Here is a 24,524-nt window from a genome sequence, read left to right as displayed (position 1 = left end):
GTGGTTCTGAGGGATGAAGCCTGGACCTGAAAAGAAGCCATTAAAGTTTGATGCCGTTTTAAGGGATGGATTTTCACTTTCGTCAACTACGTTTTGTGACAATCATGTATAAAGGTTAAAAGCAGAAACTTGCTGTGGCTTTAACATTAAATTTGTCTCTATCCCTAAACAAATTTTATACCTTTTTAAACTTGTAGATCATGTAAGAACATGCAGCCCTCTATTTAAAATTAGCCTGACATATTTGTGTTATTATTATTTTTTCAGTTTTGGTCTGTCCCATGTTAGAAACATCATCAACACCTGCTCCAGGTGGATCCTCCGGAGGATCTCCTGCTGAGCTCATTCAGACATTCTCAGGAGTTTTTACTAGGAGGCCTGATGGAGAAACTCCAGTGAAAGTCCTGAGCCACTCACTCGGACATCTGCGTTCTTACATTCTGCCCCTCCGGAGAATGTCCGGAGTTTACTGCAACAAAAAAAGCAGCTACAGAGTAGGATATATTACTTTTAAACCTTCATCTCAGCATGGTGACGACCCCCTGCCCACATTCACCATGTCCTCCACCTCCATCACCTCCATCCTGGTGAGGAGACATCACACCGCCCCTTGTGCCCCTCTCCTCTCGCCACCCCGCCCCACCGGGACCGGTGGTAGCTGGTGCCAAACCGCCCCCAGGGAGCCGCCGACGAGGAGGAGGAGGAGGACGCAGCCATGCCGAGCGACGACACTCACCAGCCGGACCGCCGCCTCGTCTCATCCGTCTCCAGCGCCTCACACGGGCGGAAGATGCCGTGAGACCCCCCCGCAGGCCCTGGACGGCACCTGGCTGGGAGTGAGGTGGAGGAGCGGCGGACAACGGACGGCGGATAATGACGTGATGGTTCCGGTGGTGGAGCGAGCAAAGCGCGGCTGCCGGCGCCTTTAATGACCGGAGCTGCAGAGGAGAGCACCGGACTCTGACTGTGTGTGGACCCGCGTGTGGAGACCGACACCGGAGGAGGGAGACGGTCTCCAACAGGTTCCGTGAAGGTAAGACATCATGGAACCATCCGTGCGCCCTGAGCGGCTCTGCGCATCAATCTATCCGCTTAATTGGGTAAAAGATGAGGCCAATCAGTGATGGAACAGCCGCTAAATGGAGCTGCAGACACCAGTGGAGTTTGACAGAGGCTGTGTTTGTTTCACGGAAAGTATTAGTATACATTGTTATCCCTGAAATATGTAAATCATTCGTATATACTGTAGTTTGACATTACTCCAAATGATGAGCATCCTGTGGTGAGAGGTGAGTGGACCTGATTCTACCTCCTTATAATAATAAAATATATGTTTGTATTAGAATAAGAAGAAGAAAATCACATGCAACATGTAGTTTGTGGGTAAAATCAATATAAATATGTATTTATTTTTGCACGATTGTGACCATTTTCATTCAGATTTAATGCTTTAGATAAACTACAATCTACAAATATTCCAATGGGCCAAAGAGCAGTGACAGTAAATGAATGGGGGTTTACACAGGAGTGATTAATGCTGGGGGTTTATGATGTGAATGAAAACTCATCCATCTGACTGACCTTCTCTGTCCCTTGCAAACAAACAGGCTCATTTACCGGAGCTGCAGGGCCGACCATTCCCCTGCCGAGGGCCGAGGCTTTTTCCCAGGGGGCTTTGCAGCACTGTTGAGGATGCCACACACCCCAGATGCTGACTTCTATGGTTAAGGTGTGTGTTTGAGAATCACAGTTCAAAAGGGAACCAGCTAATACCTTTTTTAATGAATTTTTTACTTGCAACGAATTTAACCCCTGCTCATTTTATCAATCAAGATCTTACAGTTTAATGAACGCTCATGTAGTCACGACACCTTATAGCATCTTCAAACACAGAGAGAGACCTGGATCACTGTCGGTCATGTGGGGAAAAAACGGATGACCGCATTCTGTTTAGACTATATGAAAATGAAATCATCCACCCCCCCCCTCTTGTATTTTTTCTTTCCGCTCCTTTGCCGCCTTCGAGCCCTCCCGCTCTGACGGTGGGCAGCTCTGTCCTAGATGTGGATGTGTTCCTCTCCTCACACGCCGAGATGAGTGCTTTCAGAGGCGGACGAGGCAGAAAAGTCCCGATTTTTACTACCTGGCTAAATTGCCCCCGTGATGGAAAAATATTGTTAAAGGGAACGATACTTGAATAATTGAAGCCCCGCGGTTTTAAAATTGCAGGGACTAGCTGTGATTTCCAGCGCAAAGTCGGGAGGCCACCGCAACGAAATATTCATATGATTATTTAAGAATGGATAAATCGGAGAGCCACTCAGGTGCTGCCACCCTCTCGCTCCATCTCTCCCCCCCACTCTCTGTGTTAGGTTTCTATCTGCTGTTGTAAAATCCCTCAGCTTCTCTTAGGGTCGGCCGATCTGACCCTTTTATTTCGTGGACATTCTCAATTGAGTAAATAATCCACATTTCGAATCGTGCAGATCGCATCATTAAAAGTTTCTGTGTCAAAGTGATACCGTGCAACTTTTTAACTTAAAATAGCAACTTCGAATTTTATATTGATGGTGCACTGACTTGGAACGGGGAGAATGGTGTCTTCTTCTTGCTCTATGTAACTTCAGTGAGCGGGTACGATCACGTGTGAGAAGAGCGTAATGGACTGATTGTTGTGGTTCAAAAAGCCACAATCAGGTCCAGCAAGTTCAAGACCAACGTCGAACTATAGATAAGTTATAAAGATTTAGAAATCGTTAAAAAACAGATTCTTATTCCAATATTCAGTGAGGACATTTCTGTCTCAGGAAGCTGCTGTGATTCAGTTCAGTGAGTAGGACAACGCAGTCAACACATTGATGGGCTTTGTTTTTTCTTTCTTTACATGAAAACTATGTAAAAATCTTCATCTATTGGACACGGCGCCGAATAGAATTAATCGTCACTTGTGTTACCTGCTGTAATTTGTATAGAAAAATTACAGCCACCATAACTTAAGTTTTTAATTGGTGTCATTTTTGAAAAACCCAATATTTGCTGTCTTTTATCTAATCACCCCGTGATGCTGCAGAGGGCGCTGTTGCTCAGTAATAGTTACATAGTGTTGTTTTAAAGGTTCAGTGTGTAAGATTTAGAAGAAAGGGATCTATTGGCAGAAATTGAAAATCAAATAACCCTTTATGTTTTCACTGGTGTGTTTCACCTAAATGGTACAAATTGTTGTTTTCTTTACCCTACAATGGGCCCTTTAGATTTACATACTTCATATTCAGACAGGGAGCGGGTCCTCTCTACGGAGGCCGCCATGTTTTTTTACAGTAGCCCAGACTGGACAAACTAATCACCTTTTGAGTTTTTATAACAACTGAAGGTTTCCAGAGGTTCTCTTTCATGTTTCATGGAGGGTGAGGGGATGGGTATTCAGCTGCGACATCCAGCTTCACCACTGAATCTTACACACTGAACCTTTAAGATCAATTTTAAAAGATCGGCCCCTGCTAACCAGCCTGTTTTTAGTTCACTGACTGCAGCGCTAAGCCAAAAGTGCGATTCGTTGTGAAATCGTTTGTAAACAGAAAGCAGAATTTTGGGCTAAGAATGCGGACACACATCAATATTCTTGGTCAGAATAAAATCAAGGCAAAAACAGGCTGCAGAGATTTATGAGTTGGGTCTTTAGTGGGACAGACTTTGTGTCCATGCAGAGAATCGTGATTTAGATCATGCATTGTGATCCTTTACCAAAAAAGATTGTGATATGATTTTTTGGGCTAGATCGCCCTCCTTAGCTTCTATCACTGTCTAATATCTTCTATCTATCGGTCTCGAAGGGGAGCTAGAACACGTTCAAAGCACCAATATCATACCACCTGCTTCACATAGTTTTATTCTATTTATCTGCAACGATTTCTAGGTCCCCTTCATTTTCTCTGTTAATATCTTTGTAAACTGAAAATGTTTGTGTTTTAGAATGTGGGTCGGACAAAATAAGTTTTCTGAAGACTTAATTTTGGGCTCAGAGAACGTGTGATGGGTTTTTTAATTATTATTAGCATTTAGATTGGTTTGCATGAAAATAGGAAAATGAAACTCCTGGATCCTCAGCCTGAGTTCCGGCCATATACTTCCACATCTGGGCTGATTCCAGCTGTTGGCTGACAGCAAGATTCTCTGTGTGCACCAGAATGGGTCCAGATGTGGAATCTGAGAGTCATACTGTGCGTGGACAGGACCTGGGCCGGGGAATAGGGCACGTATTGAGCGAGATGTAAGACAAAAATGTGGCACAAGTATTTGCCAGAATAATTTTTCCATCTGAAAGACAGTTTGATACAACTAGTTGGCTCAAAGTGAAGAAACTCAGGTAACAGAGACCAGGAATCACTGCTCCTGGTCCAGAAATACTCCGGCACATAAACCCTGCGAAACTGACACTTTTAGTACGGATTAAAGAAACGACATGTAATGTGTTAATTAGTGAGATTTAGAGGTGCTTGAAAGATGATGAATACTGCTTCACCCTGTTTTCACTCTACGACTGAAGCTAAGCTAATTGGCTGCTGGCGCCGGCTTGATTTTAAATGGACGGACATGAAAGTGATGTCAGTCGTCTCATCTCGGTATCAGCACGAAAGGAAATGATACATTTCCCCAAAATGTCAAATTATTCTTTCAACTTGTAGATAAATTGGATTTTGTAATTAAACTTCTCCTTGAAAATCGTCTCTAATTTTTGTGACTTACTCAGGCGTCACATGGGAGAAAGTTTCAAAGCACCAATCATCATCACATCATCCCACCTGAAACTTCTGAGGGAGGCAGAGTTTTTACCTCTCCAGGTTTTGCTGCGATCAGGGATGTTTAATGTTGGATGTGTGTGTGTGTGTGTGTGTGTGTGTGTGTGTGTGTGTGTGTGTGTGTGTGTGTGGTTGTTATCACCTGTGTGTCTCTCTGTGCGTTTATCCGACTGCTTGGATCATTTCATATCCCACAGAGAAAACTAATTAAAATATGACGCCTCTCTGAGCTGTGTCGAGAGACACCAGAACTTCTAAATATACCTCTGCAAGTGGAGTGTGAAACCTCTCCACCTCTCTCAACATTTCTCACATCATGAAGGTTGTAACTGCATGATGCTGTGGTGGTTTAATCATGTGAGCATGTCTTTCTTTTAGCACAAGGATATGGATATTTTAACAATTTAATAAAATGTTTTGTCAGTTGTTTTTTTTGTTAGATTGCTGAAAATCCTAAAATACCCAGGAGTTTCATACACGCACACAAAGGCTACCTTCAAAATCCCCTGTGAGTCTCAGGGATACTCGTCTGCTGCACAGTGAAGAAGTGGGGCTTTTACTTTCTGTCACTGAAGCTCATCTGACAGATACACACAGTATAACAACTGTAGTCTGCCAGTCACCTGGGACTCGTACACTTAATGTCTTCAAAGAGGTTAAGTGTAGTGGACATCAGATGCCTGTTGGCTCATCTGAGTCTTCCTCATCCCCCTCTTCATCCCTGTCACTTCTCCATGTCAGCACTTGACAGGATTTCTGGCAGATCCTCTTGCTCCTTTTGAGTCACAATGAAATCCAAGGATGGTTATGTGTGTGCGTTTCGTTGGATTTGTGTTTTCCAGTTCAACCAGACAGCTGTGGACCCTCTGAGAGCCACACATGAACTGCATCGGTTAAGATGCTCTGACAGCGTTAGACTCGAGTCTCCCAACCTCCCTCGCTTGGCTTCTTTGTCTCTCCAGTCTGTTGGAAACTCCCTAATCTGAGGCTTTACTTCTGCACTCCCTTTCTAACATAATTTGCTTGCGTGTTAGTCCAAATGACTAGATTCCTTTGCTTTGTCTGTGTTGATATACATCAGAGAAGGCCACAGATTCTGCATAAACCTGCTGCAGCAGCTTCAGCCATCTTAACGCAGGTCTTAAACTGAAGTGATGCCGGAGACCAGGAGGGGAATGGTGTAACGGTGTGGTGGAAGAGGAGGATGGGGTTTGAGAGTGAATGGGAGATGGAGTGTAAAGACAAGACAAGAAGCATAAGGACGACTGAGGAGGTGGAGCGGGAAAGTGAGCTAGAGAGGGAGGAGATGGAGAAACGGGGAGCATGAGAGACTTCACATCGCTTTTAACGACATTATCGTTGCCCGTGGTGTATATAATTTAGTACGATGATGCAATGGAAGGAGCTGCAGCGAGTGAGCTGTCTGGGAGGGAGGCTCACATGCTCATTTCAACTCACACACACACTTTGCTCTGTGTTAGAGCTTCATTTACATTCAATGTTAGGTTGAAATTTATGATTCTCACCTTATCTTAAAACAATTTTTAAGGGGTACGCCAGTAGGCGATTTGTAGCAGGGATGAGGGCGGATTTCATCCTCCTTCATAACCTGCCAGTTCTGCCATCCCCTCTCTGCAATCCCTGCATCTCGAATGTGAGGGCTGCGTGTGCAGGTGAACATCCTGTAGTTAATGCTGCCAACTAAATGTTGGGATCCGCAGTATATTTTAAAATGTTAAATGTTCCACACATTGCTGAGTTATTTTGCACACTCACTGACGGACAGGACCCTCCCCCTGGTATAAGCGAACAAATCACCCACTGGGGTTCACCTCAGAATTTCTGAATCCTATTCAGACATTTACACAGGGAGGAAATCTCTGGCTGGATTTGACTTTTGGTAACATGTGGCTCAGCAGCCGGGCACCAGACCAAAACCAGCCAACCCTGAACCAACATGTTAAATGTTCTGGCTGAGATTCGCCAGTTATGACGACACAACAAGCGCCAGAACAGTTCAACCTTTTCATTAGGAAAGATGATGAAAATTCACTGCAAATTGCAGCCTTGGGAGGCTCGTAGCTTTTCACCAAATTACATTAATTCACCAGTAATGAGAAAGAAACTTGAGTTTTTCAATCAATTTAATTAGGATAATTAAATGTGGTTCTTCTGCTGAGAAATATCTGGATGTTTCAGTTAATCAGCTTGAACACTAGATAAACAAAGTCCTCTAGTGTTGTAATTACTATAATGGCAGCGCTTAAAATGAATCATTTTGCCTCAAGCTTAATCATATAAACGTCTAAATTAAGGTCAAATGAATGTATTTTATGTACTGATATATGAGGTCGTTTTCACTGAGGGAATTAACGTTTGGAATGTGCGTTTATTTGGTATTTGAGTACTGTAACTTGACTGTTAGTGGATTGCGTGTTTATGTGTGTGTGTATGTAAGTATGATTCCTAAGATAAACCCTCGTGACACAGAAATGTAATTGAGGCTTGATATTTTACAGTTTAAGCACAAACCTTTCACTATATATAAAAATACAAGCACATATATAGAACTTGAAAATAATATAGACGTTAAATATACATGTTTTTTAGGTAAATTGTATCTTTTCGAAATTATTTATTTGCACATATTAGACAACATAGACACCAATACTACATCAGCAGTTCGCTGATATTAGCCCTTAGAATCAACTGATCAGTTCACATAATAATTTATTGCTTTCCCTCAGAAAGAGCTGTTTATAAGAAGGTCTATTTAAAGCTAGACGGTGTATTTACTGTGTGCAGTGGAGATAATTATGCGTGCAGACATATTGTGTTGTTTTTAGCTGAGAATATTTCTGCTGCTGTGTGAATCAAGGCTGTTTTGGTAAAAACTACTTACCTGCATCGTGGAACTAGAACAGCAGGGATGAAGAGTTTCTGTACAAACCTGTGTGATTTCTTGATTCAAATGTGTCTTATATAGTCAGCAGAACATTAAATTGCATGATTTCTTTCTTTGAATAGTTTAATAAATGCATCTTTGCTCTTGTGTCTTAATGAGCACCTTCAGTATTCAGTGAATTCTGTCCACATGACGACAATTATCCATGCGACTGTAAGCGCTGCTTCTGAATCACTCACAGAAACCTAAAATGACAGGAGATGCACGTAGGCTTGTGGTTTAGTATTCTGAAACTATACTGCACATATGCATATAACACACAGGCCATATGGCTCCTGTGCAGAGTGGGTGATGCCTGTGTCGTCGTGCTAAGTCCTGAGTGAGAGGTTCACATCCCAAATTGTTCTGGTTTTGAGTCTGTGCAATTTGTGCCCTTTTATGCATTTCATTGCAAGACCAGATTCCGAGTCATGAATAATAGTTAATAGTCGTTTACTGTCAGAATCCTACATGTCAAAGGGTTTCTGCCTCTCCAACGTGAGGATTTGCTGCCTGCTTCTTTTCAAATCACAGGAAATAGACTGCCCCTATAGGAATAGCAGTTTGAAGTACATCACTTAAGGCTGTAATCTAAATCTAATTGGTGATTTAATTCATCCAAAGAGCAGATGAATCACCGCTGAGAATAATGCTTAGCTGCAGCCCCGCGTTTCTCTTCTCTCTCCCCCTACAGGAGTTCCAGTGAGAGGAGGTCTTGAGAGTGACACTCCGCAGGCCTGTCATGGTTTCCTACCTGTCACACTCCTCCATCTCTGCATCTCCCGCTGTCTTCTAATGTAGGTGTCCATCTCTTCTACTACGACATCACTGTGCTCAATAGCTCTGCAAACTGCAAACACGTCTGAAACTTACCAAGCTTTTACAGTCATGTGTGTGATGTAGAATTAAACATGAAGGACGATTTGTGATTTTGATTTGCTCTTTCATGGAACAGCTGTTTATTTTTTACTTTAGCTCTATTCAATCCATTAGTTTTGAGTGCAAGCGGATACAAACACACTGCAAATACCTGCTTTCACTTTCTTTATATAGGCGTTCTTATTGGATTTTATATAGTGTAGATGTAACTGCCAGCTATGGAAGATATTTTGGTGACACTGATATATTGCAGCTGTCCGAAATTTCCAATAGCTCTGTCTCGGAGGCTGATCTGGGGAAATTTGTACTTAGTCAGAAAGAGAGAGAGCAGTGGAAAAAACGAACGAGTGCACAGGGCACGAGGGCTCGGGGGTTGAGTGAGACTGAAAATTAGGTGAATCCAACAACACATGCATGAATTTTCACTTAAATGAATGGGAATATTACTTACGAGGATATGTCCAGATGATTAACTTTTGGTGCTGATCAGTCAAATGTCAAAATCAACAGAAATATAATCCCCAAAAAAACGTATTTTCTAATATATTGTAACATAATATTGAACAATTATTCATGAATGGAATGACATGATCATGATGTCACTATGAAGTCAGGAAATTATGTTGTAGCGTTAAGCATTAACTTTTGACACAATCACATTTTGGGGGGATTTTCCATTTATTCACAGTCATATGAAGAAACGATTATGCAATTATTACATACATTAATATAAAAGTTAGCTTTACCTGTTTAAGGAACGTGTGCATCCAGGGTAAACATCGTCTGTATGATGCATTTTATTGGATTTTCTTTTGTTGTTTTGTCTTTTAATCTCTTGGAACCATGTTGGAAAAAGTGATACAGTGAAATAGTTTCACTTGAACATGTTATTCCTTGGAATGTAATTTGTAAATAAATCATATCAAGTCACATCATGAAGACACCAAATTAGGACTGAGTAGAATCATACTAACGACCGGTGAAGCTGCTCCGTGGGTTCGTCGGGGCCGAGCTTCATATCAACACACTTAACTTTAATTTACCACTTGAATCTGTGTCTGTGAGGCCTGTCACAGCCCCGGCTGCCTGAAAACAGCTGCACCACAACCATCCAGTTACAACATGTTTCATCAGTTGCAGTTACATCACGATGGCACATGAACATAATATAGCCGGCATTGGTTATCATTGCCGACATTAAAGAAACCTTTGGACGTGAGTTTGCAGGATAGTCTTTTAGCTGCACTGAAATCCACATGTCTAATGAGCTCAACCAGAGTTTCTCTCTCTCTCTCTCTCTCTCTCTCTCGCTCTACTGCTTTCATCATCGCTCCGCCTCGCTCAGAAGGGTTTGATGGAGAGCTGGTCGAATGTCAGCGGGAACTATCGTTATAACCGGAGGAATTCTCGCCGGAGTGATACTGCTGTGCATCGTAGCAGTGCTCTGTTACTGTAGACTCCAGGTACCACTGTGTGTGCATGAATCTGAAATGGATAGATGGATGGATAGAAAGCAGGAGCACAGGAAGGGAACACGAGATTTGAGCAAAAAAACAAGAGTCGAGAGCATAATGAGATAAATATATGAAATATAACTGTGTAAACTTAAAAATATAAACACAAAAATACAGTATACGAATGCAAATCATACAGTTGTGCAAAACCATTTGAAGCCTTTGCACTATAAAGCTTTTTGTATACGACTTGTAAAATATAATAACTGAGCTCATTGATCTGTGAACATCATGAGACATTTGAAATTAATGAAATGAAGATAAGATTAAAAAAATGAAATTGACAAAAATAACTATTTTGCTCATACTTAGGTTCATAATGTTCCCGTGTGTTATCACTTGAAAAGGTTTAAATGCTCTAATGCTCAGAAAACACATCACTGTCCTCACACTGTCCATCGCTGCTGCTCCTCTTTTCAGCCTCTGTCTGTAACATTGGTTTTAGCTCCTGTATCTTTAAAGGGATAGTTCACTGAAAAAGGAAAATTTAGAAGTTGTACATTTACATTCTCAAAAAACCTATAACAGTGTTTAGTGTTTAAGCATCCTATGTTTCCTTTAAGCATCCAAACCCTGAACCCTTCTTTCTCAAACTCACTCTCCCTCTGTCTCCTCCCTCGCCCTCTGCAGTATTACTGCTGTAAGAAAAATGATTCTGAGGTGGACGTGGGCTCCTTGGTGGGAGAGGACCCCCTCTCTCACTTTCCCTGCAACGCCTGCAACGCCCTCGCCATGGACGGCGCCACTATCACCCCCGTCTCCCTGGATCAGCTGGACACGGGTTCCCACCACAGCCCCTGCCCCACCTGTTCGCCGCGCCCCATCCACTCTGGACTCGCGGACGGAATGCGTAACGGAGGGGAGCGGCTGGGCTTCCACACCTACTACGAGAACCCGTCCGTCTCTCTTCCTCTGTCCGCCAACCCGCAGGGATCCTCTCCTCTGAGTTACTTCGGCCCCTCGGACATGTTCCCTCCACCGCCGCGCCCCTACAGCACCCAGGTCTGACCTCTGCTGCACCGCCACACAGACATATAGATTTACGTACATACACCTGACATTCGCGAGCACATGTGACTAAATTCAGGTGATGGATTACAAAACAGCACAATTACACTCACACACCCACATTACCGCACACGCTCACTTCAGCCACAGATTCATCCGAGGAAAGTGACCCATAGACTGAGCAGAGCCTCTGTGTGGGCAACAGATCCACGGACCAGCAGAGGGCAGCGTGAAGTGCTGTTACATCAGCAGGGAGGTGGTTAATCAGCCTCACTTTGTTTCACGTGGGACTAAAATGTGTTGTTGCCGATTGGATCATAAACGTGATCCGGTCCACATTCAGGTGTGGACGCGCCTACACTGGTGCCGTCATTCAGGCCACATGTGAAAGTGGTCAGATACATGTGAAGGTGGTCAGAGACACGTGACCATGCATGTTCTTTATAGTGTGACCACGTAAGGGCCCCACGCACAAGTCAGTGTTCTTTCTTTTTTTCACAAAAACCATGTTGATCAATTACAGATGAATTATGAAAAACAAAATGTTTGTTGCCATGAAAGTTTATTTTATAAACTGCACTGTTTTTACAAACCAAAAGGAATTGAGTTATAAGAATTAATGAATTACAAATTGAATTTAACAAAATCACTTTACCACCAAAAATTCCACCATAATCTTTTTGGTTACACTTTAATGTTATTGGTTCATATTTTCTGATTCATTTCCAAATAATTTCACAATTGAATCACATTTTCTCGGGTGTCACAATGTTTTTTTTGTGCTAATTATTCAGAAAAGTAGGAATTTCCTCCCAAAGGAAAAATGAAAGTGCAAAAAGTGTTTAAACATTCCTTGGGAAATTAGTGAAAATGTTTAAAAAAACATCTTGCAATGTTAAAGAAAGTGTGTTTGGGGGGGAATCCTGGCTCCGCGCCCTGATCCAGATCCATACCAAAAGTTAAACAGTTCTTACCTGAGCCACATCCCGTCCTGTCAATAACTTTTGCGTAAATCTGTTCGGTTGTTTTGTGTAATCTTGCTAACAAACAAACGAACAAATCAACAAACAAGCAGACAGGTGTGAAAACATAATCCGCTTGTCGGAGGTAAAAGGTGGATTTGTACTTATCCAATAAGATTTTGAGTTCTCTTTCCTTATTTAACGCAAATATCAGAAAAAAACTCATGAACAAGTCAAGTCAACTTTCTGTCATATAGCCCAATATCACAAATCACAGGTTAGCCACTAGGGGGCTCTTGCTCACAAGAAGACAACCGGTAACAAAATGCAGAGTCTAAAACATGGACCACCACCACTTCTTTGGTTCCCCCCTGCTGCTTATTATACATGAGGGCTAACAGTTTTTCTACGAGGCGCTCGTTTGGACAGAAACGACTCGGCTCCATCGGTAGTTTCTACTGTTGGCGGAGGAAAAGACGTGAGGAGAAACTCCCAAGTCGGAGCATTTTCGTGCATCATGCAATTATCTGGAAGAGTCGAGTTTCAGTCTGCTAGTAAAAAAAAGTCCTTTACTAAAGTGAGAATTAATTTTGCTTCTACTTTCACTTCAGGTTTTATGAAATTGTGCTAGACTTGTGTCTTCCATAGGATTTGATGGTATTAATATGTTCATGTTTACAGATTGAGGTGGATGAAAAGAAGATTTGAGTTTTGTTTTAGGGAAGTGACAAATATATAAGGTTCATGTTTTTATCTAAAGCCATTATATCTGCTATAGAGTGAGGAAATGCAGTGTTATTCCACAGTATATGCCTGAATCTATATATTTTCAAGGAGTATTGTAGTTTTTGTGAACGGTGTCAGGGTTTAGATGTGTTTAAGTAAGTTTGTACCAAATGTGAGTTTCTCCATCTACTTCCCTCGTGGATTGTGAGAGAATGGAACATTTACATTTGGAAATGAAAGTTTACTTTGTCCAATTATCCAACGTTGTTCTTTAACTGAGATAAATATATGACCACAATTGTATGAAAGATTATTGATGAAAAGACATAAATATATTTATTCACTGTATTCTCACAATGTTCCCACTGAGCTGTGAGTTACGATTCTTTCCTCACCTCCCATTGTTGTGAATAAGTTTGTGCTAAATTACAGTAAATATGTAAAATGACTTTTTGTTAATTTAGCGTTCGTGTTCACCACTTTGATATATTCACGCAACACATATGGTTCCCATTGTCTGGTGAAAGGTTTATTTCTAGCGGCCACCGGCTCTGTGTTGTTGTTGCACCACAGTGACCACAACAGAATCAGAACTGACACCTTTATATTTTCAGGTTCCTTGCTTTCTTCCGATTGTTAAAAAATTGTATTTTTCAGATTTGTCTGTGTGAATAAGTTTTGTTATACCCTGATGCACAAAAGAATCCACCGTGTTTCACAAATGGTTCCTTTTTTTGAGGAGGAATAAATGTTTATACATCTGCCTGGACTTTTTTGTTGTTAGTCTTCAACCACAATGACAAAACAAAATCACCAACGTTTAGGGACTCGAAGATAAAGTTGAGTAAAATCAAAGACGGAAGTGAGAGGGAGCCACAAGCCGCTGAGAGAAAGGGAAGTGAAACCTACAGGGGGGAAACTTAGGTAATTTGTCATCCATCATGAAAGGAAAAGACAAGAAATTGAGTGAGAGACGTCGTGACAAAGTCGGGAGAAACTTGCGAGGGAAAATGTGAATAAAGGGGAATAAGTGGGCGGAGGTGCAGACTCCTCTTTTGTTATTCTGCAAAGTCATGCTTTACCTGCCGGACCCGTTTGCTCTCCTGCCAGGCTGCTCAGACCACGACAATAATGTGTGTCACACGGGCACCTCAGGGGAAATATCACAAATACCACATCACTTACGTCACTTCCGTCATTTAAAGTGGGTCCATGTCAGTGTGGCAGCTTCATACTGCGTCTGTGTCAGAGTATGAATAAGAAGAAAGTGGAAAATGGATGAAAGTTAAGATGAATGTCCCAAAAAAATGCATTGTGGGATCAAATTATTGTTGTTAGTGTTGTTTAAGTGTGTGTGGGTTGTGTTGTGTTGCGTGTTGAAAGGTGAGCGCTGCAGTGGGTGTATCTGAGGCTGTTGTTCTGTCACACACTCTCTCAGGTCTCATATAAACCTTGCTGAACCTGTTACTGCCTGTGCACCTGTAACACACTCTCTCACACACACACACACACACACACACACACACACACACACACACTCCCTCAGATGACACTGTGTCCAAGTGGCTCGGCTCTCTGGTGTGAAAGGACACAGCTGCTCTCTACCTGTTGGGAGGTATATCTCTCTCTGTCCTCCACCTTTGGACTGTAAAGCTGAGTTTCCTTGTGTTGGGAAGACGTGGACTTTACCCCAATCGTGCGTCTTTAGTCCTTTTTACGCTCTCATGCTGGATTCACCGCTCGCCTGCGTCACCGTGAGTCAAAACAAGACGTCTTCCCCTTCAGGAACTCACCTTACATCTGGGGAATCGGTTGTGATTTCTGGAGTTGGAGGTGTTTTTCCTGCACAGGCCTTGATTGTTTGAGCGAGCGTGAGCAACTAGCCAGGCTGCGTATTTGGGCAAGATGATGGAGGAGGTGTCCACGATGATGGCGTACGATGCCAAAGTTATGGAACAGATGAGCGAGGAGGAGATCCTGGCCTGTCTGGTGGCGGAAACGGGACCTAAATTCACAGTAAGACTCACTGTTGCTTGGATTTATCCAGTTAAATAAGCATTTCAGAGCGCCTCAGCTGATCCCGACAAAAGAACAACACTGACCAAAACCGTGGCACTATTCTAATATTTGTAGATGTATGAAAAAGCTACTACTCATTCTGAAACACTGTTGTGGATTTAGTTGAACTTTCACTTCAGTGTATCTTCAGGAAATCAGTGCAATGCATCTAAAAACATACAGATACACAACTTGGATTCACAGGATTTTCCTACAGCAAGAGGGGAATTGTCAGTAAAATCATTATAAGTTAAAATAAGTTAATTCCAAAAAAATTACTTTAGTGTCATCCTATGTGATGATTTGTCATTTGAGACATTAGAAAAAGAATTCTGTTTTGTTCATTTTAGATATTCAAGATATGGAAATTGTCCCCCCCCCCCCATGTGCTCAGCTATGTCTTATCTCAGTCTTATCCGGATCTCTTTTTGGGGCCTGCTCTTGATTTGTTGCACTCGCTCTGCATCCGGCACCAGATCTGTGCGGAGGAGATATCTCTCTTCATTTCAGTTAAATATGACAGTGTTTTCCAAATTAGTGTATTTAGTTAGATCTGATTCTTTCTCCCCTCAGGTTCCGACAAAGAAAGCTAAGCTGAGGGAAAGCCGGCTTCAGATGATGGAGGCTGTAGAAGATCCTTTGGACAAATACCAGGTCAGAAATCTTTGACTTTTGACTTGATTTAAAAACCCAATGTCTTTGAAGCTCAGCCCTCACATGCAGTCACTTCCTGTATCAGCAGAAATTAAATTGTTTAATTGTTTGTGAGCCACAAACCCTGATAGTTGAGTGTTTTTTCAGAAGGAAAACCGTCGTCTGGAGCAGACCAGCCTCCGTCTGGAGCAGGAAAACGACAACCTGGCCCATCGACTCATCAGCAGCAAGGTCGCCCTGAGGAACGCCCTGGACAAGGTGCGATTAGCTCCCGCCCTTCATAGAAAGAGCCAGAGTTTCTTTTAAAAATACAAAAACACCAAAACTGGTCTTTGCTTTAAAAAAACTGCAATAGACAAACTGACAGTGCTGAGCTAAGCTCTCATTTTATCCAGAGAAACATAAAGCATGCATTTATGATTAAAGATGTCTTTTTTAAAAAGGAAATGGTTCAACAAATCCCTGAAATGATGGGGTGCTGCTTTGTGTGTTTTAATCCTGCTCAGCACATTAAGCTTTGCCAAATGTAAGAAGAAAGCACCATCTTTTCAAATGTAAAATAATGAGATGGATTTTCCAAGAGTGATGTTCTGGAGTTAAGCAAAATTATGAAATGGTTTAAATAGAAGTCGTCAATGTTAAATATATTCTCAACTCCCACATTTTGTTAAAACATTTTCATTTACATTTAATATTTATATTTAACATTTAAATCTAATATTTAACATATACATTTATATTTAACATTTTTTTATTTATACCAGTTATTATAATGATATATATATATAATTACTATAATTATTACCCTTGAAAAATGCATTGAATTATTGTGCATACATTTTTTTCTGTTTTTTATGTGTTTAGTTTTTCTAACTAAACCTGGAAAACCGTAGATTTTTTTATTTTTTATTAGATATTTAAAAATGTAATAATGCATCGAGGTGTTTGTGGGCTGTTGACAGGCGGAGGACAAAGAGGACGAACTCGCCAAAGACCTCGTGTGGACCAGACATCTCCTGCAGGCCACAGAGGAGGAGAAGATTGGGAAGGAAGAGGAAGCTGCCATGGTAAAAACTAAGACTGGTTCTACTGCCTCCCACAGTCATTATAATAATCACTTTGTTGTCTGCGTTAGGGCTAAAATGATTTCCTCCTCTTACAGCTGAAGGAGGTGTTTCGAAGAGAGCTTGAGAAGGCTGAGCAGGAGGTCAAAAGGTCATCGGGCATCATCGCAGACTACAAACAGGTACAGACAATCGTCAGGGTTAAGAATCGGGGTGTACGCTTTAAATAATATATATATAATAATAAAGAATTCAGTTGTGTTTTTGCTTAATGATGTTATTATCAAACGCTCCTCCGCTCAGATCTGCTCCCAGCTGACAAACCGTCTGGAGAGGCAGCAGACCGCCCACAGAGAGGAGCTGGATTCATTCAAGGTGAGAATAAAAAAAACTTTCATCTCTTCTTTTTTTTTTTTTTATCTCTTTCAAGCCACATTTAGAACAGAATGTTGAAGGAAGCAATTTTCCACGCTTTCAAGAAATTGTTAACACGACTCGGCTGCGTAACTTTCTCATTACAGATGGTTTATTGCAGCAGGTGTCAGTGATATTCTCATCTCACATATCTCATCCTCCATGTTTGCAGAGTGCAGTGAAGGCTTGTTCTCGCTGTCAGCACATTGTGGACACAGATGAACCCTCGTCTCCAGCAGCAGCAGCAGCAGCAGCAGCTCAGACAGGAGGCCTCATGATGACCAGCGCTCAGGATGGGGACAGGGGACCTCCTAACAAGGCGGAGCAGAGGAGGCAGGACCAGGAGAGGGAGTCCCTCAGGGCTCAGATCAGGGGGCTGGAGCAGGACTTGGCGCAGACCAAACTCCAGATGGTGGAGGCTAAGTGCGAAATCCAGGTAAATATCATGCTAATCGTGCTTTTTTACCTTAATAACAACAGAAATACAACTTCTACTCACAGGAGCTTAACAGGGAATGTTTGCTGCCTGACCTGTAACTCAGGAAACTAAGTGTCTCAACTACCTTCAGTTCAGCCATCAGACCCCACTGACATGAAGCATTTCCATTTCGCGTAACAGCTTGAGTGTAGAAGACAGGACAGGATTTCCCAAGGTCTCCACGCTGCTGGTGGAAAGCAGAAGTGACAGAGAAGATGTGAGCAGGAAGAAATAGCAGAAATTAATTCATAAAGAAACAAAAACAAAATGTGAAAGATAAGATTTTCCTCATTGAAAAAAAGCTTCTTCCCTAAACTGACCTAAATACGCTTAAATACGCTGAAAAAAACAGGATCCAACAATTTTCCAGAAAAGCCTCTTGAAAGGAGAAATGTCTTCACTTTGAATGATTTCAGTTAAATGATACAAGATGAAAATATCAGTATTTGCGTTGTTTTTTTTTAAGTATATTAAATGGGTTCTACTGTAAAATGTATTATTCATGTAGGTCTAGTAGTATTTCAGTGTACTTAAAACAAGTATATTACCTTTTACTTTGATTGTACTTTCTTCTTACATGCAAAATAACAGTGTCCATTTAGTATATTATTTAAGTAGACTCTGATCAGTATAAACATAATGGGTATTCAGGTACTACAAGAAATGATCCCTGATGAACTAACTCAGTAAATTTGACCGGTTTGATTTAAGAACAATAAAGTTTGTTATTTGTTAGTTTATTATACAGTATGCCTGTTTGTCTACCTAAATTATTTTTCTATCTTTTACCTCAATATTACAAGGACTTCCAGAGAAATACAAGAGCATAAACATTACAGCGGCACAAATAAGAGCTGAAATTAACATGTTAAACTGTAAAGTGCACATTTATGGTAACATTTCTAAAAGGCTGTTCATCTGTGTTTATTCTTCCAGGACCTGGAGCACCAGAAGGGTCTCATGGCCAACCAGTTACATGCAGCAAAGAACAACTGGATCAGCAAGGCCTTCACGTCCCTGCGCACATCCAGTGGAGGGACTCAATGGTATAAGCACAACCCAGGGACGGGGCGTCCGCATTGGGCTGGAACCTCCACCGTGGCTCCCTGTCCAGAAAATATGTGACAGCTCAGACTGTGGACACTGATCAGCTGGAAATGGACATTGTAGCTTGATCAAGACTTTTTAAGTGTGAGCCGCACACTGTGTTTTCAATGCTATCGCTGCTATTTGTCATTTTGGACACTAGAGGACCATCTGGAGCACAAAGAGGAGCAGAGGGAGAAACTGGACAGGTGCCGACAAGTTCTCTCCTGTCTCTTCACCACTTTCAAAGAACTGCATCTTCTTGTACATAATTATTTCATCTGTAAACAATAAAACACAAATGTTAAATACTCTTATATGAAACTTGTTGTTTTTGCTTGTGACATAAGGAAACTTGACACATCAAAGTGAAACAATTGTTTCTGTGGGAGGTAAACCACATTTGCACATTTGCGTGCGAGTTCCTCTTTCCTTTTCTGCTTTTAAAGAGCTGATCAGCCGCGACACACACACACTCACACTCAGGGAGAGAGCGAGAGGAGATTGTTATCTCTGAACTTTGACTGGTGTAGTAACTGGAGGAAACGGAGCAGAGAACAAAAGAATAGTATTGTCTGTGTCAGGCTTCACAGGGTTTTTAGAGATATCTTTTTAACAGACAACAATCAAGGGCAGAATTATTGTTCTCAAAGACTGATGATGGCTGCGCTGTTGTTCACTGTGACTCTCCTCCTGTGTGTTCTGGGAGGACAAGCACTGGACCTACTGAGAGCTAAATCAGGGGGTGAGTACCAGTCTGTGCCGATACGCTCACAGTTATTGGCTTGTGCTGTGTGTGGTACATTGTGTGTGTTTTGTGTGTTTGTGTGTGTGAATTAGTTTTAACCAATAAGCTAAAATAGATATTATTTAATAACCATGTTTTATTGTATCATAGTTTTAGGATTGTGCTTTATACAGTCACTTTAATTCTGTCATTTTGTCTATTTTCATCTTTTTACAGAACAGAAAAATGCTCTATTTTATTTATGTAGCTTAATGTTTTTTGTGTGTATGTGTATTTAAATTTTTTTTGTTTTCATTGCGTTTATCTTTTAAGTGATAAAGAAACTGGGAACATACAAATAAAATAATTACATTAAAAACAATAATAATAAATAGTTATCAAAAATAGTAAGAATAGTCAAGGAAAGATAAGTAATATTAAAACATTATTTTTTTCATGGATAGAAAAACACGTTCATTTTTTAAATGCTCTGCTTGTATTATTATTTATATTTTTTCACAGAATGTGTTTTGTTCCACCAGTTCCTCCCCCCGTTCCACGAGTGCATTGCTGGTGCTCGAGCTATCCGAATGTGACTCTTTGCTCCTGGCCTGAACCGTCCCACTGCCCACCGACACATTACGTTGCCACCTACAGGTAAATCTGACAAATTAAGCAACTCTTCTTCATCCTCCTCCTCCTCTTCCTCCTGCTGGTGCTGACCCAAACAACTGACCCCTTTTAGTAGCATGGACTGCAGTTGTTGAGTGTCATTAAGGAGCTTGTTTGTATTCATGTAAATGTGTTTGTTTGACAGTGAGAGACACGGGCAGCCAATCACAGAGCAGTGTCATCTCATCCCACCCTCCCATAATTCTTCATCCCCTACATCATCGTCATCATCATCATCATCATCTGAACAGGTAGAAGGTTATTTGTCCTTGCAGTTGAGAGGTTTTCCCTTATGTACAGAAGCAGATTTGAACCTAAATTAAACTGAGCACACATTATTACGGGTTTGGATTTGTGAAGGTTTTAAACTGTAATGTTGATGATACTCCATTTCCAAACTGGTCACAGTGACTACATCCATTACAGGAGACCAGCGAAAATAAGGAGCATTGTGCTTGGTTTTGTTGAGTTGTGTGTTCATCACAATAATATAATAAACTTTATTTACAGTAACTTTCATACATAAATGCAGTTCAAAGGGCTTTAGAAAAAGTTGAATAAGATAAAATGATTAAATAAAATAAAGTAAATGCATAAAATACATAAAAGTACATAGAGGTACATGAAACAATACAATAGTTTTAGTTAAAAGTTGTTTGATCAGCAAGTAACATAAAAGATATAAAGTAATAAGCAGATATTTATCTTTATAAAGGGATACTACAAATAAATAAAATACACTGTCAGTATATATAAATTAGCAAAATACTTTCAATTATAGATTCTTTCAAATTGAAATATACTATAAAATACACTTACCGTTAAGATGTACTAACTGGAATCAAATCTGCTTTCTGCTCTAGTGGCACTGCCAGCTGCCCAACCTGAAGCTTCTCACCGACTACATCATCAACGTCACGGCTGTTAATTCTGGTGGAAGCAGCTCCTACCTCTCAAGTTTTATGTTGGAGGACATTGGTAAGAACTGGAACCATTTTTAAAAGTGTTAAATGTATGTTAGGTGTGAGTTACTACCATTGATGGAGATGCAGTTTTACATCTTGGCTTGATACCGATAATATAAGAAGAAGCAATATTCATTTTCTCTGTCTCTGGTTGTGCAGTGAAACCAGATCCTCCCGTAGACGTCCGGGTTTCCTCTCACAGCACCAGAAACCTGCTGGTGCAGTGGTCTCCTCCGTCCACCTGGACCAACCTGCACATCTTCCCCCTCAAATACCAGATAATGTACCAGTGGGAGAACAGGGGCATCGCATCGTCTGTCAATGTAAGAAAGCGCTTCATCAGAATCTACAGGGTTAACAACAACGGAAATGATGTGATATGTGAAACTCTTTAAAAAAATCCTTGTTCCAAAAAGTGTTCTGTAAACAAATCCTTGTTACATTTGTTTTTTTTATGTCTCCTATAAATTTTCAATTGTTTGATTGAAACAATTTAATATTTTATTTAAATCATGAAATTGCATTATTATCTTTTCTGTTTTGTAAATATTGGCCTCTTCGCATTATCTAAATATTATATATATATATCAGCCATATATTATGGCTGATGTTTATCCTGTGTACACTAATAAAGTCTATCTACAAAAAATGATTAACTTGTATTAGTGGAGGCATAAATGAACGATAACTGTCATTTGTAACTGTATTATTACCAAAAAGAAGAAGTAAACATAATATTCAAAGGGATTATTCCCAACCTGGCAACCCCAAAAGTGCTGTTATTAGTCAATCTGCTCACAGATGAAGTATTCTAACATTAATAAAGTTAGAATCCATAATAAACCAGAACCACATATATTTCCAGATGATAAATAACATTAAATCTTTCATGGAGACGATTTGTGTTAAATCTGCATATGCAAACCTCAGCCGTTGTGTTTAATTTCAAACTGAGGATGTTAAAAATAATACATTGTATATTTTGTCCTCCAGTTGGGTCCGTTTGAGAGCGCCCAGGTGGAGCTGAAGGGGCTGAGCCCGGGGAGGGAGTACCTGTTCCAGGTGTGCGCCAAGGAGCTGCTGGATCTGGGCAAGTGCAGCAACTGGAGTTCGCCTGTAAACATCACCTTACCGAGGATGAAGCCTTAGACTCTCACACCCTGTTTTATTTATCTCTCTCCTTCTAAGCTACCAGTGATCATTGTTGTTTTGAGTGCACATACAATGCAAGCAAAGGTCATTGATATTTAAAATTTATTTATAAAGAAATTTAATTTTTGTATTGTGGTAGTGTTTGTTGTAACACTGTTGGTTTTATTGTCAAGGAAACAGCAACATTTCTGTGAAAAATAAAATAAAAATAAAGCTTTGAATAAAATCCACCGAGGAGTCAGTCGACTACATCCAGCACGAGCGGGGTGACAAACTCAGAGTGTCTGACCCCCAGAGTGAAGGACGGGGGTTTGGGAAGGTGCACGTGAAACTTCTCCGGGCTGTACGCTCCCGGGCCGGGAATGGTCGCAGAATAACTGGGCCGCTTGGTGCGGCTCTGCATGGTGAAGGAGGGCTGGCGCTGGCGGTAAATGTCTGGGTTGGTGCTGTTGTATTTTCCTGGTCCCGGGCTCATGGAGAGATCCTCAGAGGGAGCGCCGACCTTCCTGCGGCCTGAGAAGCTGAAGCTGTTACTGGAGGGTTTGTTAGGAACGTGGCAACCGAGCAGATTTGGGAGACTGTAGCTGGTGGAGGAAAGAAAGTTCAGTTAAATTAATTCATTTAATTAGTTAAATAGTTGATAAATGATAGTAGTAATAAACCTGTTGGGGGCTGGTACAGCGTCCACAGAGCGGTATCTGGTGCGGCTGCCGATGGTGTAGGATGGAGGTCGGCTGTGAGCATTGAGAGGTGGAGCCTTTTCTGGGCTGTAGGCCCCGGGTCCTGGAGTCGGGAACAGCTCCCCTGAGAACACACAAAAAGAAGCTGGCTCAGGAAGTCTGCTTTTCTTTATCACCTATATGGAATTGAATTGAACATCGTACTGTTTCTCATGCTGGTATCTTCAGATTTTTACATTTCTGTCAGCTCAACCTTTATCATTACATATGTTCTATTTATATATAAGATGAGTAAATCAACCACATACAGACAAAAATGGTTATTCGGCTATGCTCTCCCATATACTTGATCCCAAAACATCATAAATAAATATACCAGAATTACTTGAGATGTTTTTTTTATCACCTTTACTTCCTGTGCTCCTTCCTCGGCCCAAAATAGAGTAGGAGGGCGTCTCCATTCGGCCAAAGCGGGTGACCTTTGCGTCAACGTGGTACCTTGGTCCTGGGCTGGAGTCCACAGAGACCACTAGAGAAAAAAAATACAAACACAAACAATCGGCCAAAGACAACTTTTGGACCAAACCAATTCCAGACAGTGTATGTAGTAAGTAACAAGTTCTAGCTGGTTGTGAGTCAAAAACTGGGCCACTGCAAACCAACAGAAAAAAAAACACATAGCGTCCCAAGAGATTTCCATATGAAAACTCACTGCTGTTGCGGATGTGGAAGGAATATGCAGGGCTGCTGGGTTTGGTGAAGTCATGGTTGATGTATCCAACTGTAGGGGGCAGAGCGTAGCGTCCAGGGCCCGGACCTGAAAGTGAGAGAGAGAGAGGGAAAGAAGAGGAGGAGGAGGAGGAGGAGGAGGAGGAGGAGGAGGAGGACAGTGATGAAAATGATGCAACAGGCTTAGTTACAAGCAACAGAGGTAGACAGCACACCCACTGACTCTCTGGCTCGGCCTGTGTTGTCGCTGATGATTTCCATATGTAGCCCTTTGACTGATTTTCTATGGTTATGCATTTTAACGTCCTTCCTCGGCTTGTTTGGGAACGGATTCTAAACAAAGTAGGAGTCTCAAACGAGTATGGAGCAACGGCTGTAGAAATGCTGTGTGAGAAATGTTATACCAAAGCCAGTTCAGCTCTAATACAGTCCATGTGGATGTTAGAGCCACACACACACACACACACACACACACACACACACACACACACACACACACACACACACACACACACACACACACACACACACACACACACACACACACACACAGTGGGATACACATTTCTTAAACTGACCTCTTTCTCTGGCAGAGATTATGGGCCGTCTCTTCACCACCTCCTCCATACTGTGCCAACCTCTTCGTCCTCGTCCTCTCCTCTTCCTCGGTCACTTCAGACACATCCTCTTCTCTCGTGTGCCTCTCTCCAGGTGATCAGCTCCCTCCCAGGCTGAATTATACATGGCCACGAGGTGAAGAAATCCTATATTGACAAGGGAGCTGGGTACGCCCCAACCTGCTCTCCATTTCCTTTTCCCCCTAAGGTCCTTTTAAGACAAAATATGTTTGCGTCTGTGGCCAAAAGTCGACTCTTTCAAGGCTAAAAAGAAGATAACCATTGATTGTTTGGAACTAAAATGTCAAAGATGATAGAACAAACAGTTTAGCACTGAATTCACAAAACGTACTCGTAAAGTGCTCAGTTGACGTAAAACACTGCAGCATTACTCATGTC

General features: G+C 41.5%; 4 protein-coding genes across 5 annotated transcripts; 3 read left to right on the top strand and 1 right to left on the bottom strand.

The window, feature by feature from the left end:
• Positions 1-631: 631 nt before the first annotated feature.
• LOC118116554 (protein FAM163A) lies at positions 632-12,469 on the top strand. 2 transcript variants are annotated; one of them, XM_035168317.2, is made up of 5 exons: positions 632-1,033; positions 1,608-1,729; positions 8,435-8,537; positions 9,968-10,082; positions 10,764-12,469. In XM_035168317.2, exons 4-5 carry the CDS (start codon positions 9,990-9,992, stop codon positions 11,139-11,141), a joined length of 471 nt encoding a protein of 156 aa, XP_035024208.1. In that variant the 5' UTR covers positions 632-1,033; positions 1,608-1,729; positions 8,435-8,537; positions 9,968-9,989; the 3' UTR covers positions 11,142-12,469. The 2 variants fall into 2 exon arrangements, with proteins under 2 accessions (XP_035024208.1, XP_035024209.1); XM_035168318.2 differs by having other exon boundaries at positions 9,965-10,082.
• Positions 12,470-14,370: 1,901 nt separating this feature from the next.
• Positions 14,371-18,900, top strand: LOC118116513 (rab GTPase-activating protein 1-like). Its single transcript, XM_035168249.2, is given in 9 exon segments — positions 14,371-14,845; positions 15,461-15,541; positions 15,689-15,799; positions 16,504-16,608; positions 16,704-16,787; positions 16,909-16,980; positions 17,192-17,455; positions 18,434-18,551; positions 18,554-18,900. Coding segments are annotated over 9 exon segments (1,065 nt in total). The 5' UTR covers positions 14,371-14,734; the 3' UTR covers positions 18,673-18,900.
• Positions 18,901-19,058: 158 nt separating this feature from the next.
• Positions 19,059-22,329, top strand: ebi3 (Epstein-Barr virus induced 3). Its single transcript, XM_035168379.2, has 6 exons — positions 19,059-19,328; positions 19,853-19,967; positions 20,128-20,233; positions 20,846-20,960; positions 21,107-21,270; positions 21,941-22,329. The coding sequence occupies exons 1-6, from the start codon at positions 19,241-19,243 to the stop codon at positions 22,094-22,096; spliced, it is 744 nt and encodes a 247-aa protein (XP_035024270.2). The 5' UTR covers positions 19,059-19,240; the 3' UTR covers positions 22,097-22,329.
• An 8-nt stretch (positions 22,330-22,337) lies between these two features.
• Positions 22,338-24,135, bottom strand: odf3l2a (outer dense fiber of sperm tails 3-like 2a). Its single transcript, XM_035168378.2, has 5 exons — positions 24,087-24,135; positions 23,492-23,596; positions 23,186-23,308; positions 22,762-22,903; positions 22,338-22,683 (listed from the first exon to the last, which is right to left on the bottom strand). Exons 1-5 carry the CDS (start codon positions 24,133-24,135, stop codon positions 22,338-22,340), a joined length of 765 nt encoding a protein of 254 aa, XP_035024269.1.
• Positions 24,136-24,524: the final 389 nt, after the last annotated feature.

The sequence above is a fragment of the Hippoglossus stenolepis genome, chromosome 10 (genome assembly GCF_022539355.2).
Source record: "Hippoglossus stenolepis isolate QCI-W04-F060 chromosome 10, HSTE1.2, whole genome shotgun sequence".
In the NCBI taxonomy this organism is placed as follows: domain Eukaryota; kingdom Metazoa; phylum Chordata; class Actinopteri; order Pleuronectiformes; family Pleuronectidae; genus Hippoglossus; species Hippoglossus stenolepis.
The sequence above is the reverse complement of the archived record's forward strand: the minus strand, read 5'-3'. Positions and strand labels throughout refer to the sequence as shown.

Bases quoted from the DNA above. Each gene is read 5' to 3' on its own strand.
- LOC118116554 (XM_035168317.2), top strand. From the start codon at position 9,990: ATGTCAGCGGGAACTATCGTTATAACCGGAGGAATTCTCGCCGGAGTG. The intron at 10,083-10,763 runs GTACCACTGTGT...CGCCCTCTGCAG, and splicing joins TCTGTTACTGTAGACTCCAG to TATTACTGCTGTAAGAAAAA.
- ebi3 (XM_035168379.2), top strand. From the start codon at position 19,241: ATGATGGCTGCGCTGTTGTTCACTGTGACTCTCCTCCTGTGTGTTCTG. The intron at 19,329-19,852 runs GTGAGTACCAGT...TTGTTCCACCAG, and splicing joins ACTGAGAGCTAAATCAGGGG to TTCCTCCCCCCGTTCCACGA. The intron at 21,271-21,940 runs GTAAGAAAGCGC...TTTGTCCTCCAG, and splicing joins GCATCGCATCGTCTGTCAAT to TTGGGTCCGTTTGAGAGCGC.
- odf3l2a (XM_035168378.2), bottom strand. From the start codon at position 24,135: ATGGAGGAGGTGGTGAAGAGACGGCCCATAATCTCTGCCAGAGAAAGA. The intron at 23,597-24,086 runs GTCAGTTTAAGA...TCTCACTTTCAG, and splicing joins AATCTCTGCCAGAGAAAGAG to GTCCGGGCCCTGGACGCTAC. The intron at 23,309-23,491 runs GTGAGTTTTCAT...TTTTTTCTCTAG, and splicing joins CTTCCACATCCGCAACAGCA to TGGTCTCTGTGGACTCCAGC.